Source organism: Dermochelys coriacea, chromosome 6 (genome assembly GCF_009764565.3).
Source record: "Dermochelys coriacea isolate rDerCor1 chromosome 6, rDerCor1.pri.v4, whole genome shotgun sequence".
NCBI lineage: Eukaryota > Metazoa > Chordata > Testudines > Dermochelyidae > Dermochelys > Dermochelys coriacea.
The window spans coordinates 127,380,922-127,400,210 of record NC_050073.1 but is presented as its reverse complement, the minus strand read 5'-3'; the positions used below and the strand labels follow the sequence as shown (position 1 = coordinate 127,400,210).

Genomic DNA, 19,289 nt, shown 5'->3' with positions numbered 1-19,289 from the left:
CATCCAGCCAAAATGTAAAAATAAAATCCTTTTTTCCCCAGATTTATTTAGTAAACATTTCACGTTAAATGAAATACTGTTACAACAAATTGTTACAGAGCATTATCACAATAGCAAACACATATTGAGAACACTATTAAGAACAAGAATGCAAGTTATTCAGCAGTTTTTTCTTGAACTCAAATGCTACTTATGTAAACAATAATGAAAAAAAAATCCTGCTGCTAAAAAGGGTGTACACATAAAAAACACTGTACATACACAGAATTACATTTCTCATCTGAAACTCACAATCAAATCACTCCTCACAAGTCAGAGTACAATACAGTACTCACTCTAAAATGGTTCCAAATCCTGCTAAAAGTTAAAATTCTCCTTGGGTTTAAAGTACAGCACAGGACATAAGGCAAAATATTGGAATTATCATCCAGTTCTTTGAGTTTTAAACAAACATCAGGAATTTAAGGCAAACTTGGAAATTTTTGCATTGTTTCATATAAATGAATGAGGACTTACAGATGACAAATTCACAAAAGCAACACTTAACTACCTCTGTAAAACAGTTAGCTATTTGGAACATCAGAGATGTATATTGGACATATTTGTCCCCTCAGAGATTCAAACAGGATATTCCAAAATTAAAGCATTTCTCATAGCAATGACGGTCAGGAAACTTAAATATGGCATGTTATTAAGTTTCTTCTAAACATGTGAGTGAAAATCCAATGATTTATGCATATACAAACTCACACCTATTTTAAAAGTGCTTCTAAAAAAATAATTTTGAGCGATTAAGAAATAGAACTGGATGATAATTTAAAGTTGTATGACATCTTATTTGAAGGTCTTAACTTTTAGATTGCATGAAAGATGGTACAGGCTGTAATAGGTTTATTTCTTTTAAATGCTAAACTGATTGTTGTATCAGATCTCCCTAAAATGGAGCACTTCGGTGAAGAGCGCAAGCAGCGCCCAAAACAGAAAATGAATATGCCAAATTTATTAGTTTACATGACCTCTAAACTTGATAGACGTACAGCATATGTGAGTATTCTGCATCTTACATTGATCCACTTCTATGAATATCCAACCTAAACAGATCTAAATCTGCATCTAGAAACAGCAGGATTTTTCATTAAACTATTACTTCTTCCATTCTTAACATCAAACCTGCATACTGAAACATTGCTTAGGTTAGTAGTACCCCAAATTTAGCAATAGGCTGCATTAACCTCAGTGTCATGTAAAGTGGTAAGTCTATTTAACATAAATTAATTTCACTATAGCCTAAATAAAGGGAATAATGTACACTGCACTTGTAAAATGAGTTGAGATCTTTAAATGAAAGGCGCTAGCTAAATATTGACAAATCACCACCATACCTGTCAGGTATGCACTGTTGTCTTTTTATTCATGCCAGACCACTTGTGTCTGTATCTTGTGCCACTTTCTACACATGAACTTTTTTACTAATGAATCAAATGAGACTTAAGTCTGTATTTTAAAAAGCTTCATTCATGGAGTACTCTTGTAATTAATCAAACTCCTTAAAAAAAATTCAGTACATCCTGAACTACAGAAAAAATCTGTAGCCACTTCAAGGCATACACTCAAACAAACACTGTTTTGCAAACTAGGTTCTTGAGCATTTTTATCGCCTTGTTTAGATGGGGGATAGGATACTCCTTAATTCACAAAAATGAACGGTATCGCTATGAACTTGTAACTGGAAAGCAAAACAGCATATGTAAACATTCAGCTTGGGTATTTACTTGAACAAAATGAAAAGGCAGCTGAGACAGCAGACTAACATGATTTTGATTGTGACCTGTTCCTAAAACTGTTTTTCTCTGCACAAATGCTCCATGTAAAACAATAGAGCTGCCTGTCTTCTATCAACAGATCAACTGGAATCATTCAATTATGCATTATTGCTATGTAACTAGAATAAGCAATAGGTCATTCAAATAAGCAGCATATAAAAAGCTAAATTTGTCCATTGTATTTGCTTATAAATCCCGCTGAATTCTACCAAGTTAGTAAAGTATGAAGAATATTTGCAGGATTTCATAATTTGTGCAAACATTGGTAAAACATGATTTTTTACGGTTAAAGACAGTTCTCTCATTGTTTAAATCTGAATGTTAGCTTATGGAAGAACAAGGAAAACTGCAGTTTGCCTGATTGCAATTAGTTTTACAGAAACTCAGAACAAATTAAGTACATCCAGGACACCTTATTTTATGTACTTATAAATGGCTTTTTAAACAACTTTGTCTAACATTATTGCACTTTCAAGAATAATAGTATGTGGATTTTAAAAGCGAGGGGAAACATACATTGGATTATTATGTTAAAATTGGGAAGAGGGGTGGAAATAATCCCACAAGCAGAAAAATGTATCAAGTACCAGAATGGGCAAGTATAAGTACAAATATTAGAACAGAATGCAAGATAAACGTGATTCCTTGTTTAAAACAGAAAAACATTTTGTAAAACATACTCTTGCAACCAAAATTAATATTTATTCAGTTATTTATTTTAAATAAATGGTCATCAAATAACCACCTCATTTTTTTATTTATCTACCCAAAGCTTAAACTAAATGTAGGGCCATCACTGAAGTAGACTTCTTCAGATTCTGGTTTAATCAGAAGAAACAACCTTCAGGATTCAGTTACAAAAGATATGTGCATAGTATAAATAACCATGCCCAGTGCTTTTTATTCAATGTGATATTTTTTAAAGACAAAACTTGTCTAAAGAGGCAGAGATTCACTCTTCATCAAGTCCATAGTTAGAAACTTTGTGAAAATAGGAATATTAATCTAGATCAATTGAAAAAATTTAGAGTATGTTGTGTTATTACTGACATTTTTCATAGGCACAAATTAATAAAGCAGATAGAGAGAAACAAATACACCAGAGAACAATCAAAACAAATCATGATTTATGCATACTGCACTAGATTGGTAACAGCCTTGTGGTAAACCCTACATTTAGCACCATTTTGATACCTGAACACTCTGTAAAAGCAACCACACATTCTTAAAAAAATAAAAAAGTCACAAGGAAATATGAACACAAATCTGCTAGGACCAAGAATGGGATGGACACATCTTTCTAAATATTTACACCTACACTGTGAACTGTGCTGTGCTACTTAAGAAAACCAAGACATTGTTGATGAATTAACCATTTAAAATTGTCTTTGTATTATGATTACAAGCACACTGCAGACCAGGTAAGTAATTTCATCTAGCATTAGTCCATCCACAACAAAAATATAGGGGAAGGTTAAAACAAGTCAGTTGATTGCAATTTGTTTTAATAGGTTCAAAAATATAATAAAAGGCATTAAACTTGCCTTGCAAATGTATTAATTTAACTAGTCACCCATGATAATTATCCCCAACCCAGAACACATTAAGCAAGTAACAAAGGAGTGTACAGGCAACATACTATGGCATTTATTATTTACAAACCTTGAGATTCAGAAACAAGGCAGCCCTTTAGTTACTATTCATAAAAAAGATTGTGAAGCACTGGCATTTTCTCAATATGAAGACACAGCCAGGCAGCTATTAACGAACAGCCCAGTCATATGACACACTCAAAGATCTCTCATCCCTCGCACAGTAAACTGCATGTTTCATAGTAGGAAGAGGTAAAAGCTCTAAAAAGTGAAAGGATACACTAGGTTTTCTAACCCTATCCCAGGTATCCTAATGTTAAGATAACCATTTCATGCCAGTAACAGGATGCAGTCCATACCCTAGATTGGCAACAAGTTTCCATTTGTTTTGTTTTGTGTAATTAACAATAACCAAGGCCAATTTTTGAAAAGAAAAAAAAAATCCAACTCTGTCAATCAAATATTCACCCCACTCCTCCAACTCCAGAAAATGCAGCTTATGGTCTCCATGAATTGGGCATCTTTTCAAGCAGAAAAAGTTCCATCTTCACATTAGGTCCATGAGTTCACACTTTTCATCAAAGTGCAGTCAAACCAAAATTGCATCGACAGTACATCATACCAGCGGAGTCCAGCCATGTATCTGAGATAGGGTCATATTTCTGTACGGTGTTCAGATAGGATGACCCTGAGTGACCTCCAACTACATAAAGGTAGTTATCAATTACAGCTGCACCAACTCCTATTAAAGGGAAAAAGATGCAAAATTAATTAATTTTTGCTAAATAATATTTTTATTTTTAACCATCTAAAATGGTGTTTTTAAAAAAGGCTGCATGTGAGTGAAAAATCTGTGCCCCTTCAGATCGGTCTCCCCTTTCCTGAATCACCCTGCACCCTCCCTCAACAAAACACTTGACCCCCTTTTCCCAGTCAGACCAGGAGGAAGGGATATGCACTGCTGAAACTAAAAAGCCTGTCCACAACCAGCTGCTTAGGATAGTTCTACTCCCATTTTTAGCCTCGTTCATAAAGATATTAAAAAATGAATTTTTCTACATAACAGTAGTAGTTACTGTTTTTATAAATCTTGGTCAAGATACTTTTCAACCAAAGGATGGCAGAATCTGAGTCCCCAGATAGTCCGCACTCACTTCAAAATGATCTACTTGTGAATAAGGTACTACTCAATGTGAGTAAAAGTAGTAGAATTGAGCCTTTTATAATCATTAGATTAGGAAAATAAATGCTTTTGTAATGTATTCACACAAAAGTTAAATCCAATATTTAGTCATTCTTTCACATGACATTACATTGTTTCAGTGATCTTTAGTCTACTCAGGGAAAAGAGACACCACTCTAAAGGCCAGGTCCTGCATCCTTCTATCAAGTCAAATGGCAATTTTGTCTCTAAGGACACCAGGAAAACCTCAACATTCTCAGCATTTTACACATTCCTACCTGTTCTGGGTTCCTTCATAGGTCTACACACCGTCCACTGATTTTGATGTGGGTCATATCTCTCAATGCTTGACAAGTGAGACACCCCATTGTGTCCGCCCACTACAAAAATGAACCCCAGCATGACAGCAACACCAAAGTTTATCCTTTTGTCTGCCATTGAAGCTACTGTCTCCCAGGAGTCTTTACTTGGATCATAACGTTCCATGCTGCAGATACAAATAAACAACTTGTAAGTCTTGGGTTTAATGACATTTGTTTGCACCGAGTTTTATACCACAAGAGACTTATCTGCATTCATCAGGGATTCCTAGCTTGCTTCTGTCTACTAAAAAGTTTGCTCCATTATGTAAGGCAACAAAAAAAAAAAATGTTTAGGGTAATGGAAAAATTCTGCAGTATAGCCTCTTTTCACCAAGGCTGGCACAAAGAAGCTCTGAAGCCAACATACTCAACAACAGGATCCACACTTAGGATCCTCCAGCAAAGAAGAATTGGCATAACTGAAGATTCAGCCCACAATATTGCCAAAAACAGTTTAAAAATATTCCTTCATGGCCAAACAATATAGTTCTGCCTGTGCTCTGAGGTTATCAGTTTATGGTCATAACCACAGGATACATTTTGACATGAAACAAGACAGAGTGAGGGGCTGAGGGTTCTTGTGAAGGACAAGTCCTACTATAATTCAAGTAACCACCACCAGTAACAGGTAATCTGAACATTTCTCAACTCTGCAATGGAATTTAACCGAAAAGTCTACCAGGCTCAAGATTTCCCGATCTTGCCACACCACCATCTGAGACTGGAAGAGGGTGGGGGTGGAGATGGGGATGGAAATGGGAAAGGAGTATTCGTCAAGAATGGCAACACAGGGGTTAGAACTGATCAGTAACGGAGGATGGAACATGTCCTCACTTCAGGGTAAATTTGAAAGTAACATGCAGCCCCACAAAACATACCTCTCCAGCACTGGAGCTGTACAGAAGACAGTAGCTACTACAGACATAGGAATGCAGCCATCCCTTACCAGATGTGCTGCGGCCGTGGCATGGGGAGGAAGGAAAGAGGAACAGGGAATCAGGAGTAGTAGTGCACTGAAGGCAAGGAGCTTATTTAAATATCAGCCAGCTTACGCGATCTTCCAGGGCTTGTATGAGCCTGATGACCATGTCATAAACAGGGTCCATAAATAGCAAAAAACAAAGCCATTCAATAAAAAGGGAACTTTAAAAAAGGGAATCTAGAAATACCTATCACAATTTCAGTAACTCCACAACTGTGAGTGATACTAGCAACTCCTTTGTGACAAAGGAAGAGCTGTTCAAGCTATGAATATAAGAGAAGAGTAAGACTATCATAACCGTTCAATATTGAGGTCTGTTCTTAGTGTTTTTTCCTTAAAATTTACATTGGTTTAATACTTAAATAAGTATACTTCACATTACTCCAGCGATGAATGTAGTAGTCTCCTCCTCCCCGACAACATTTAACAGAACTCACCTCTAAGAAACTTATGCATGTCTCATTTGTTCATCAGCTCAACAGCACCTCCTTTGTCACAAACTAGGGGTCTGATCCTTTCGCCATTTAATTCAGTGCCAAAAACGTCAACAGCAGTAGAACCAAATGCCAGGTCAGCAATGCCCAACTAGTCTATTTATTTATATTACATTCAATAATTTTAAATATTGGTAGTTCACAAATGGCCAGATTCTCCATCCTTTTGCTGATTATCCTGCTGTTTTAAGTGAGTCTTCTTTTGCTAGCTTGCCTTTTGAAGAGAAATGCCCAGCTGTTCTGCTGCCATTGTTAATGAAGGGAAGTTTGTGTAAGCTGAAAGAAAAGGAGTACTTGTGGCACTCTAAGGTGCTTCAGAGGAAGGCAAAACAAACCAACACACATCTGGTGAATTGTGCATCAGGAAAAAAAAAAAAAAAAAAAAAAAAATCTTCCTGACCCTGCAGGTGACTGGCTGAAGCACGAAATTTGATTATAGTCAGTGTGTTAACACTGAACTACAAGTGTTATGAGTATGGTGAGGGCAATGCAGGCAATCCTGTTCTTGCCATGGCCCAAGAAATAAGGGAATGTACATGGGGATTCACGGACAGAAGGGATCACGGACCAAGATCCATGTGGTGAGAAGCTGGCAACTGAATGGAGCACTGATGACTTCACTGGAACTCCTTATGGGTGCAAGACTCCATCCATGGGGATCTGAATGCAGAACTAGGGCCTGTGACTGTATTTGGTTTTGTGCTCATCCCCTTGTACTAGAACTTTATTGTTAAACTAGTCTAAGGCCCAGTTCAGCAAGATACTTAAGTACAAGCCTTTATATATACTTGTATATATAAATTACATTTTCATATTGTTAGCATCAGAACTTTTTAAGCATATTTTTCTCTTAAGATTTGTATAAAAGAAGAGCTGAGCTCTTAGCTAGAACACTTCAGTTGTATATTGAAAAAAGATTCCCCAAATGAATTCTCATGTTGATGCAGCAGAACAATAACTAATGAGGCCCACTGTGGATTACCACTGATCTTGCTTAGAAACTTACAAATGGCTGATGATCACAAGGTAAATATCATCACTGGTTTTCCAAGTTCATATTGTTTTCATCCTGCAGACCTCAAGAGTACATACCTGTTCATATGGGCAGGGCCATAACCACCAATGGCATATATCATTCCATCCAAGACAGCAGCAGCAAAACAACTTCTTGTTCTACTCATTGGGGCCACTGGTTGCCATTCCTTAACCTTTGGAATGTATTTCTCTACTGACTGTAAATAAGATTGTCCATCATAGCCACCTAAGGCATACAGTTCTCCTGCTAGAACCACTACTCCAAGAGTACTTCGGCTCTCATTCATTCTTTCAAGAGATGTCCAGGTATTTGTATCAGGATCCCAGCATTCCACTGAACTTTCATGTTTTCGATAATTGATGCCTTGACACATGTGGGTTGCAATCCCTCCAACAACATATATTTTCTGGTCCAGGACACACATTCCAAATTCATAGCGGGGAATACTAAGTGGCGCCAGACCTATCCAGGAGTCTTTCTGGGGAAAATACATCTCAACACTGGAGAGGAAAAAGAGAATTTGGATTAGGTGAACAGACTTTACTCTTTGAAGCTTTGCTAAGTAGTATTTATTTGTTAAAGACTGAAATGTATGTTCCATACCCATGTACCTTCCAGTGGCTTTAATGGGAGTTGGATCAGGCCTTAAGTGATCCAGATCCAAGACTACGGATTATTTCACACTCATTGATTAATGTGTATGAGAAAGTTATTCACTGAGGTAACTCTTCCTCTGTATATACGCAGGTAGGAAGAAAAAATTCCCAAAAGTCATCATGAAATATATCATCACTATATGGTCACCAAGACCAGAAATCTGCTGGCAATTGGTATTAAAGTTGCCATGGGAAATCCAGCTTCAGCAGTCTCCGGGACAGCTTCCGATCCCAAATGAGACTTCAGTGATCACAGCTGGATTTTTCCTAGACCTTTATTTCTTTGACAGTTACAGAGTCCAGCAACCTCAGTCTTCACAGAAAGGTTCAAGGCAGAGGCTGATAAAGATACAACAGCAAATATTACAACTCTGCTGTCCTGCAGGAGAAAGCATTCCACGCTGCAGAGTGGTGTGGCCCATTTTCAACTAGCTGCTTGTGGAGCAGATATCTGCATTTGCTCTTCCCCCAGCTACCTTTCCCCTTGAATTTATTAGAAAAGTTAAAACAAATAAATAGATAAATAAACAAATAGCTCTTTATGTCCAGATAAATTGTTTAAACTCAAGGACTTCAGTTTAGTCAATTATAGTAGGGAAGAGGAAAAGCTCCTTATTCCACTGCATTTGCTAAAGGCTTGAGAACAGCAGAAAGCAATGGATTTCCGACAAAAATATTGGGAAGGGATAGTCTTACAGTCAGTACTTCACTGTGGGAGTTTGCAGAAGAACAGCTGCAGAGAGAATATCAGAAAAGTACACTATTTGATTTAATAGAAAGTCAAAAACTCTCAGTTAAAATATCTCTGATCCTTAAATCTGAGGAATTGACAATTTCCCACCCCCGACTGTCTTCTGTGCCAATAGTAGTTTTCAATCATTACTTTGCTTCAGGAAAGCTTTGTTTTCAGATCAAACTTGGGAAAGTTAAGAAATACAGTTGTATCTACAGTAAATCATATGTAGATTTAAAGAGATATATACATATCACGACAAATAATTACCTCAAAAATTAAAAACTTCAAAATGACATGCTAAACTTTTCTTTAAGTCATGTAATTGTAGGAGTTTGGTTTCAAGTTATTTAACAGGATATTAACCGAGCCTTTCTACTCTAAGAGATGGTCTGAATTGTGACAGATATTACAACCCCATCCAGTATCTTTAAGTGCCATTGTATTAAATTTATAAATGATTTATGTATGATTACATTCAACTCCATGGGGGAGGCTTACCAGAGTTCATACAGGAAACAAAAACGGGGGGGGGGGGGGAAAGGGAGGAGTGGTGATTAAGGCCAGTCACTAAGACTAAACAATTCTAGAGAGGTTTGCATATGCTGGTTGAAGCTGGGTTTTCCAAAGACAAGACAAAGAAGGGGCTTTTGGTATAAAAGGATGACCTGGAACTGAGCTACAGGACCTTCTCTCTGATCCAGAAAATGGACAGGACCTCCTGACCAAGGGCCCCAATCCTTGAGAAAGGGCTGGAAAGACTTTGGCCTACTAGAGATCCCAAAAGACTGAAGGGTAACCTCTGGTAAGATTTTAGCATGCATATCAGAATTTTGATTGTTTTTATGTTTTCTCTGTAATGCTTTTACCTTAAGAATACACGTTTTGCATAGAGTGAGCTGTGCAGTAACTGACAACGCACTGTGCATAGCCCTGGGAAAGAAAGCAAAGCACAGGACCAGCCTTTTGGCAGACTGGCTTGCTGGGATATCACAGCGTGGGCAGGGAGCTGTGTGCAGCCTTAAAACCCCAGTCAGGAATGACAGTGACATGGGTCTCCACTAAAGACAGGTGACATTTGGGAGCTGGAAACCATATGTGGGTATCCTCAAGGGACCATGGAGGGGGACTACAGGTGCAGTTACCAAGGAACTGTGAAATGAATACTCTGTCAGACAACAGTAAAATAAGGCTTAATGTTTAGTGTTAAAGGTATACTATGAACCACAAAACAAAAACACCACATTACATTTGTCTGAAAACGTTATAAGCCAGTGATTCTCAAAGCCGGTCCGCTGCTTCTTCAGGGAAAGCCCCTGGCGGGCCGGATCGGTTTGTTTACCTGCTGAGTCCGCAGGTTCGGCCGATCGTGGCTCCCACTGGCCGTGGTTTGCCACTCCAGGCCAATGGGGGTTATGGGAAGGGCAGCCGGCACGTCCCCTTGGCCCGCGCCGCTTTCCGCAGCTCCCATTGGCCTGGAGCAGTGAACCGCGGCCAGTGGGAGCCGTGATCGGCCGAACCTGCAGACACGGCAGGTAAACAAACCGGTCTGGTTTGCCAGGGGCTTTCCCTGAACAAGCAGCGGACTGGCTTTGAGAACCACGGCTATAAGCAACACCGAACAATACCAGAACTGAAAAACACCCCAAAAGAAGTCATGTTTCTCTCTCTCTCTCTCTCTTTTTTTTTTTTTTTTTTTTTAAAATACAGTTTGCTTTGGGCATCTGACACAACTCTGAGAGATGTATATAGAATATGACCATTGGGGTCTATTCATAACAAAGGACCTGTGCAAGCTCTCAATTACCCTGTCTCTAAAGTGGTGGGAAATTACATTCGTCTCCCTCCTCAGGTAAGGATATGAGCCCTTGCTCAAAAGAAAGGCTGTGTAGTGTACATAATTAATCATTTACAAGTGAGACTAGCACATCTGGCTTCTCCTAGGCCATGGGGGTGACAGCAGCTGTTGCTATTAGTGCTGCATAATCTTCCCTTCCCTCTTCCAAGCATTCACTGTCATCCAATTCTAGCTTTGTGCTTTGGAGCACGTTCAGTGCATATAGAACGTTATATTGTAGCAACATGCTTCTAGTAAGCTATACGTCAGAGGCTAACATTGATCCTAAATCTTGTTGGATTTTCATGGGGACAGCAAAAGGAACATTTCTGGCCCCAGGATCATCCCACTGCCAAATTTCAAGTTCTTGTTCCAAATATTTGAGGCACTACAGCTCTTAGATTATCCAACCATTTATCTGAATTTAGCAGACCTAATTTCCCTCCCCCCACACCATCTCATTCTTAGAAAAAAGAGAACTGTTTTTGCTAATGCACACAAAGTTTGGAAAATTTCAGATTAAATGGTTTTAAGCAACTGAAAACAGAGGATTATAAGAGAAAGTATAAAGCAACTTTAACTAAAGGTGTAGCTATACTACTTACAATCAAGGATTCAAAGCACTAAAAATTTAACTTAAAAAGTTATACCATCTCAAACATCATTAGAAAAATAAGAGAGTTAGCAGTCCCAATTATACATTCTGGTTATGTACAAGGTCTGTTTTATCAATAAGGTTTTGTGGGGCACACATCTATGATACCTAAGCTACATTTTTATACTCTTTGGCAGTCTAGAATGGTGACTGGGGAGAGTAACAAAAATCATATACACAGCAAAAACCTGAAAGGGTACCAAGGCAAAAACAGAGTGAAAATAACTGTACAGTTAACAAATTTCATATTTAAATACATGCAACCCAAACAATCTACTAAAGCTTTGCAATATTTTACATTGTAGAAAAGTTCTCAGCACAAATAAAGAACACCTATCAAGGAAGATCATATATAAAAATAAAGAGCACAGTATGCTCATCCCTGTTTCTCTGACATTTTTTAAATTTGATTTTTAGTCATTTGGGTGCTCATGAAAGGAGCTGATACACTGACAATCTCAAGACTGAAGCCCTTTAATTACAAATTAAACAGTCTCAACCCTGACCTGGAGGGACATGTTAATACATGGCTTCTTAACACCACTTAGGGTCACCAATGCTCCTTACCTTTCCAAACAAGCAAATAGTCCAGCTTTTCCTCCTACAGCACAAAGTACTTTAGGAGCACAGCGTGGTCGTGTCATCAACACAGTCTGATGGGAAAGTCTATGCTCAGGCATAAAGTGGTATTTCAGAGCTTCATTCAGTAGATGTTTACAAGTATGGTCATCACGAATAAGATGGTTTGCCTCATACAACCTAGTAAGAAACTTAACGCTGAGCAGTGGCAACCGGACACAGTGTAGCAGCTGTGCTAAGTACTTCTGTCGCTCCTGCACATCGTACTTGATCCAAGACTCCAGTGCATAAAAAACTGTTTCTTCTGTGACAACATTCAAACAGTCATTTGAAACAATTTCATCTAATTCGGCATGTGTAAGCTCAAAAAATTCTTCAGTCTGACAAACATCTTCAAAATTCTGACAAATGTATTTGTTAGCAGCCAAGTAGAGGTCATGGCAGCCATACGTCTCTGCGAAACGAGAAATCCCAATGCAATTGCCAGGATCTAGCTGGCTTTCAAGAAATGTACAACATTCCTTTAGTACAAGTTTGATCTGAAGAAGATTTGCAGCTGGAAGAAGTGATTCTACAGTGTCCTGCGAGATGAATACAGTCCCTGTGTATGCATATTCCACTATAGCCTGCAGTGCTGCCTCATCAATGCACTGGAACTCTACCTCGGAGTTCTCTTTCTCTGAAAGATTTCCAGTGAACATGGCTTTGAAATACGGGCTGATGCTAGCAAGTACCACTTTGTGCGCATGGATCTTGACATCACCAACTCTAAGGATAATGTCACACAGCTCGTGATGTTGGCGAAGGAGGTTCAAGCCCTGCAGAAGCTGTTCAGAATGTAAGTGGGTTAAGTTGGCAAGCATGTAGGTTGGAGACGACTGGTCCATCTGTGACAAACAAAATTTTAAATATGTTACTCAGCCTTTTATTTTAAAAAGAGTTTCATTATCCATTTTACTTAGACCTCTTAAATCATTAAAGAGACAACATTTAAAAAAATCAAATTTATTTTTCATCATTCATGCTGTTATTTTAATTATTGCATTATGCTCCAATTGGACAAATAAAACAAATTTTTTCTTTCTGATTTTCACAAACTAGCGAAGTGCTTTTCTTATGCACATTAATTTAAAGTCAAAGGTATTCTTATTATATTTTTAAAAAAGTCTTTCATTTACAGAACTTGTATAGCTTTGAAACTTTATTATGCGGAAGAAAAATGCTGTTCTCTCTTTATTTTTTAGTAGTTTACGTTTAAACACAATACTAGACTGTATTTGCTTTTTTTTTTTTTTTGGTTTCCGCTGCTGCCTGATTGTGCACTTGTGGTTCCAAATGAGGTGTGTGGTTGATTGGTCAGTTCGTAGCTCTGGTGTTCATAACTCTGAGGTTCTACTGTACTAAGCAAACCTTGTGAAGAGGAAACAATTACTACACATGTCCTTGGAGGAGAGCAGGTGCCATGAACTCTTCAAAATTTAATATTCTGCAAGGAGGTTCAATATCTTCCTCCTTCTTTCACAGGAGCACTTGGGAGGATTCATTATTTAATATTTAGGAAGTGCTTTGAAAAGTTCTCAAACATTACTAAATTAAATTATTGTAGTTTTAGAAAAGAACGAGAGTGCTTATTCCAGAATCTCTTATTTCAAAATCATTTTTAACCAACAATAAGGAGCCATTCTACCTACAAAACTATTTTTCTTATTGTGACAGACTGACAATATCTTGAACAAACCTTATGGAATTAAGATAAACTTTACTGAATTAAATTAAACCTTATTGAATTAGGGTTAATACCTCTGAGGTACCGTGTATTAAAAATGCAATTGTGTGTTATTTTGGCATTGTACATACCTTCTCTAGAAGGGAGAGGGGATGCTAATGTACTTCCTCTGTTATCAACCCCTTGAAGCCACCACCTTGGAGAGGCTCACATATATTAGTTCAGATTAGATTCTCCTGGGGCCAAAGAAACGGGTTTTGAATAATTAGCCTAATTTTAAACTGACTCATGGGCTTTCTTCCTGAACCAACAAATGGATGAGACCCCGGTCTACAAAGAACCTCAATCCTTAACGTAGCGTTGAAAGGACTGGGTGCTTTTTCTGAGCTGAAGTTGTAATGAATTTGTAACCACAAAGAATCCCCCCTTGGGTGGGAGGCTGGAGGACTGCTCCTGCCAGACTCCATGTTAAGATGATGTCTGGTAAGCTTATTAGCATGTGTGTAGATTCTTTTATTGTTTGTAATATGTTTTCTTGGTAATGCCTTTTACCTTAAGAATAAAGAAGGCTTGCATAGGAAGTGCTTTGTGGTACCTTATAACTGTAGCAAATGTACCTGTGTTAACCGTCTCTGAATAGGAAGTAAGCAGGTGTCCATCAGCAGCCTGTCTGTGCTGCGGATAACACGGTGTAGGCAGGGAACCGCTCAGCCTGGTGAAACCCTGGTTAGAAGGCAAAGAGACACATGTTTCCACAGAGAAAGGCAATGGCTGGGGAGTTGGAAGCCTGAGAGTGGGTGCCCAGGCTGAACCATTGAGGGGAAATACAGCTGCAGTTGCACTGAACTGTGACACTTATATTTATTTAATAAATATAACACCCCTAGACTCTATCTTGAGTATTATTTTGTTTGTTGTTTTTATAGTTATTAGTTCATATACCACAGAATTAATTCTTTTGTTTACTATTTTATCGCAGCCAGACTTATTAAATTTGTGGTGGGAAAAAAATGTCAGGCTGCTAAAAACTGAGGCAATGGAATTTCCTTCTCAGATAACAGTTAGAGAGATTCTACCCTTTTAGGCTACATCCAGATGTGCTTTACCAGTATAGGAATATAATATACCAGCAAAGTGCTCCTAGTGAGGATGCAACCATACAAGCTTTATACCAGGATAATAAAACCATCCCCTACAAATGAAAGAAACTGGTAAAAGTGCACTTTTCCTGGCACAGCTTCACGCATACTAAGGGTTTCTGGATGCACAAGCTATGTCAGTCAGGAATCACCCCTCTTTGTACCCCTGATCAATACAGCTCTTCGGGCAGAAATCTGTAGTGCAGACCCAGACCTACACTCTGAAAGCCCACTGAGATCAATGGGTGGAGAGGCAAAATTTGGCCAAATCATTTTAAATTCTGATTTTGCCATCATTATCTACTTATTCATGCACAGCTGCTCCCAGCATCAGCCACAGGGGTTATGCACAGAGGAAAGAACAGACTTCTAAACCTAGATATTGTGCATAAGAAAGGATGATAAATCAGCTAGAAGGAAACATTTTAAATTGTAAACTTTTCAAGTATTCCATTAACGTGTCCCCATTATTATACTACACATTTTCACCTCTTCCTTGTTCAGCTTGTTTAAATACAATAGCAGAGACTACAACTGACAGATCCACTTTTGTTCATCACCCCAGATAAAATACATTATGAAATACTTGTGCCCATCAGATATCTGAATTTTAAATAAATCAGCTTTCATCTGTTAAACTGACTACAATGCATTATCATTTTAGTTCTTGTAAACTAGTACTAAAAAGTAAGGACTTGTGGTCACTGGCAAGTTTCTCTTCACCACTTTTATAACTCCCCGACACCTAATTTGCACAGCAGAGCACTGGTGAAGCTGAATCTGGAGGGAGATAATTATCTGACAATGTTTAAATATAGAACATAGCATTCTCTAGCAAAGAGGTGAAGAATTACAACCAAAGTAAAAACAATTTTGTGTAGGAAAATACACAAGTTTACCCCTTTCCTATTATAAATCTTGAATAAGGTTTTAAAGAAAACCCTTCATCTGAATTCTCTGAAAACAAGATTGTGACAACTGGTCACTGAATTTGCAGTAGTCACAAGTTTAGTGATGCAATCTAGCAGCTAAAACCCCTGCTTCTTTTCTTTTTCCTTCCTTTAGTTAAGTATATTTGTTTACAGAGATTATATTTCTTTGCCTCACTTCCTAATTTTACTCTAGGAGTACACAGAATCCAATAGACACACGAAGCTAACAACATCCTGAAAGACTATGGCTAGAGAACCAGAATCATTAGTTTTCAGAGTAGCAGCCGTGTTAGTCTGTATTCGCAAAAAGAAAAGGAGTACTTGTGGCACCTTAGAGACTAACAAATTTATTTGAGCATAAGCTTTTGTGAGCTACACGATGAAGTGAGCTGTAGCTCACGAAAGCTTATGCTCCAATAAATTTGTTAGTCTCTAAGGTGCCACAAGTCCTCCTTTTCTTTTTGAGAATCATTAGTGTGATATGGAATAAGTCCCAGATCCTGCAAAAATGTGTGCACATAACTTTGCGTGTGAGCAATCCCACAGAATTAAATGTGACTACTCACATTTGTGCTTACCACACATAAGAAAACCAGTGACCTTCAAATAAACAACAGTGCACAGAATCTGCATGTCTTTACTCAGTTTGTTAGCCATGTAGTCAGAACAAGGTACAAACAGGGCTTTGGAACTGTGCTCCGGCTCCGCTCCAGGCAAAACCTGCAGCTTCACTGCTCCGGAGCTCCTCCACGGGCTCCGCCTCCAAAGCCCTGGGTACAAAAACAACAAGGAGTCTGGTGGCACCTTAAAGACTAACAGATTTATTTGGCAGGTTTCAGAGTAGCAGCCATGTTAGTCTGTATTCGCAAAAAGAAAAGGAGTACTTGTGGCACCTTAGAGACTAACAAATTTATTAGAGCATAAGCTTTCGTGAGCTACAGCTCACTTCATCGGATTCATCGGATTTATTTGGGTATAAGCTTTCGTGGGCTAGAACCCACTTGCATCCCATGAAAGCTTATGCCCAAATAAATCTGTTAGTCTTTAAGGTGCCACTGGACTCCTTGTTGTTTTTGTGGATACAGACTAACACGGCTACCCCCTGATATTTGAGAACAAGGTAAATTCACTAGTCAGAGAAATGTGCCTATTCAAATAACTTGCACTTAGCAAAGCGTGGTACTGTTCCTATAAAACATTAAGATGAACTGCTTTCAGAGTAGCAGCCGTGTTAGTCTGTATTCGCAAAAAGAAAAGGAGTACTTGTGGCACCTTAGAGATGAACTGTTGAGTCCTAGTCCCTTCTAATGACAAAAATTAAAACGGAAGTACAATAAATACCAACAGAATTATTGTTAGGTAAGTCATGATTATCTTGGAAAAGTTATATTAAATTTGCTTGACCTATTAATTATCCCCTTTTCACAAACAATATTATATAATGACCCCCGTTATCTACATGGGATTTTCTTTATGGGAATAATAGGAAGTAAGGGCTCAAGTGTTTATTCTAGGTCAAGGGAGCTTTGAAATGCCTCCCCCAAATCCTCATTTGTACCATAAAACCCTAGAATCACAGCACAAGACCATCTAGGCCTTCTCCTGTCCAGCAGAGGCTTGTTCCCTATGGCACATTCAAGAGCTTCACCAAGTTTAATTTTAAATTTCTCAAGCAACCACAAGTTGTGTGTCAAATTACAATGAAAAAAAATGCCATCCCCAACACTGTGTAGCATAAACCTTCTTGTTTGTGCTTCTTAATTTTATTCTAACTCTGATATAGACCATAATATAGAAAAGGGAATATGCAACAAATAAGCCACCATTTCAGACAAGTTTACTGCTGAAGAAATTAACAGCAAATTGCCTCTTATTTAACTCTCTCCAGAGGCACAGCTTTGGAAAATATGCTAGAAGGACACACATGTGGCCTTTGGGTACCATTGCCAATATAGAGATATTATTTGTATTGTAATCTCCTCAAACTATGGATTAGTTGAGACCTGACAGGCCTGTTCCATTTCCAGATTCTCTGAACAAATCATAGGACGCTAAAGACAAAACTATGTTTGTCCCCTCCAGACTGGATTACTGAATATTCTCTACTTAGGGCTATTCTTCAAGACAACTCTGAAGATTCAATTACAACAGAAGGCCTACCTACTTGGTGAAGTGGCATGATGTTAACATACCGTACTTGTTTTGCCACCACCGCATTGCTTCCCCATCTACTTTTGGGTAGAATACAAAATGCTGGGTTTGGTCTAAAAAGCCTCACTGGTAACGTGGCAATTATCCCATGGAACATTTTTCATCAGAATACAACGATTCATCAACACGTTCCATGAGAGTGAGACAATTTTGACAAAACAGCCAGAAACCAAAAAGGTTTTCAGTGGAATCCTGCCTCATTTTCCGCCAGCTCACGCTCCTGGCTCCCAGCAGCCCTGCCTCCCAGCACAGTCTGCCACCGCGGGGCCTTGCCCCAGAGCTGGGGGTCCCAGCCTGGCCGGCTGCCGCAACTCTGGGCGGCTGGGGGAGCCTTGGAAACATTTCAAGCAAGTCAAACTGAAGCACCGTTTTGATTTTTCTTAATAAAGTTTCAGCCTTTCTATTCTGCAGGAAGTTTCATTTATTTTGGAATTTCCCACGGCAAAGGAATTTGGTTTGGCACCCGGGACCTAGCTTTGGTTTAGCATCTGGCTGCTTTTATAGGTTGCCTTCTTGCTACACATCATCTCAGTGTCTTCTGGCAGCCGGGGCAGGTCTGCCCGCACTTCGCGGGTCTGCAAACCCGAGGACTGGCCCGGGGCGCGCTCGGTGGGCAGTGCCTGCCTGGGACCCCAGCTCGCTCGGGCGAGGGCGGCGGTGTCAGGCTGAAGCCCAGCGGCACGCGGCGCTGCCCTTTCCCACGGGCGCGGCCAAGCTGGGGCGGCCCAGAGGCCCGGGGGACGGTCCCTGGCTCGAGGGGGCGACAGGGGCGCCCCGGCACGGCCCGAAGCCGGGGGACTCACGCGGGCAGGAGCCACGTACCGGCCCGCTCGTCTCCGGGAGCGGCCCCCCGCCCGCATGGCGAGCTGGGCTCCCGGAGGCGCGCGGGGACCGCAGCCCGGCTCGGCCACCGGGGGGCGCTGTTCGCCGCACACGGGGCTCGGTTGCGGACGGGGCTCTCCCGCCCCGCCCCGCCCCGCCCCGCCCCGCGGCCCGGGGGCCGTTCCGCCGCAGGCTCGGCTCACCTGAGTCATGAGGGCGGCAGAGGCCGGGACGAGACCGAAGCCCGCGGCGGCAGCAGGAGGCCCCGTCGCCTCCTGTCAGACACCAACACACAGCGGCCTTGCGTCACTTCCGGACACCCGCTGCCGCGGCTCCGGAGCTTTGCCTTCCCAACGGCCATTTCGGTGCGGCCGCCATCTTGTGGGTCACATGACACTAGCCCTCCCCACCGAGGAGGGACAGTTGCGCCTCACCCTTAAGCTCCCGCAGCCTACAAATCCCATCGTGCTCTACGCTGCCCTGTCCGGCAACAAGCGGTGTCGAGACGTACCTCGGGAGGGTCGCGT

The 19,289-nt window shown here is 40.1% G+C and overlaps 1 protein-coding gene across 4 annotated transcripts; it reads right to left on the bottom strand.

The window, feature by feature from the left end:
- Nucleotides 1–15: 15 nt before the first annotated feature.
- Nucleotides 16–19,129, bottom strand: KLHL28 (kelch like family member 28). 4 transcript variants are annotated; one of them, XM_038407214.2, is made up of 6 exons: nt 18,966–19,128; nt 14,276–14,381; nt 11,921–12,819; nt 7,529–7,972; nt 4,877–5,085; nt 16–4,157 (listed from the first exon to the last, which is right to left on the bottom strand). In XM_038407214.2, the coding sequence occupies exons 2-6, from the start codon at nt 14,315–14,317 to the stop codon at nt 3,994–3,996; spliced, it is 1,758 nt and encodes a 585-aa protein (XP_038263142.1). In that variant the 5' UTR covers nt 14,318–14,381; nt 18,966–19,128; the 3' UTR covers nt 16–3,993. The 4 variants fall into 4 exon arrangements, with proteins under 4 accessions (XP_038263142.1, XP_043371892.1, XP_038263144.1 ...); XM_043515957.1 differs by lacking the exon at nt 18,966–19,128 and adding an exon at nt 13,790–13,894 and having other exon boundaries at nt 14,276–14,293; XM_038407216.2 differs by lacking the exon at nt 14,276–14,381 and having other exon boundaries at nt 18,966–19,129.
- Nucleotides 19,130–19,289: the final 160 nt, after the last annotated feature.

What these genes read in the sequence shown, in the direction of transcription:
- KLHL28 (XM_038407214.2), bottom strand. Translation starts at nt 14,317, where the DNA reads ATGGACACCTGCTTACTTCCTATTCAGAGACGGTTAACACAG. An exon ending in CTATTTGCTTGTTTGGAAAG is followed by an intron (nt 7,973 to 11,920) that starts GTAAGGAGCATT and finishes TTTCCTCTCCAG; the next exon opens with TGTTGAGATGTATTTTCCCC. An exon ending in GGCCCTGCCCATATGAACAG is followed by an intron (nt 5,086 to 7,528) that starts GTATGTACTCTT and finishes TTGTATCTGCAG; the next exon opens with CATGGAACGTTATGATCCAA.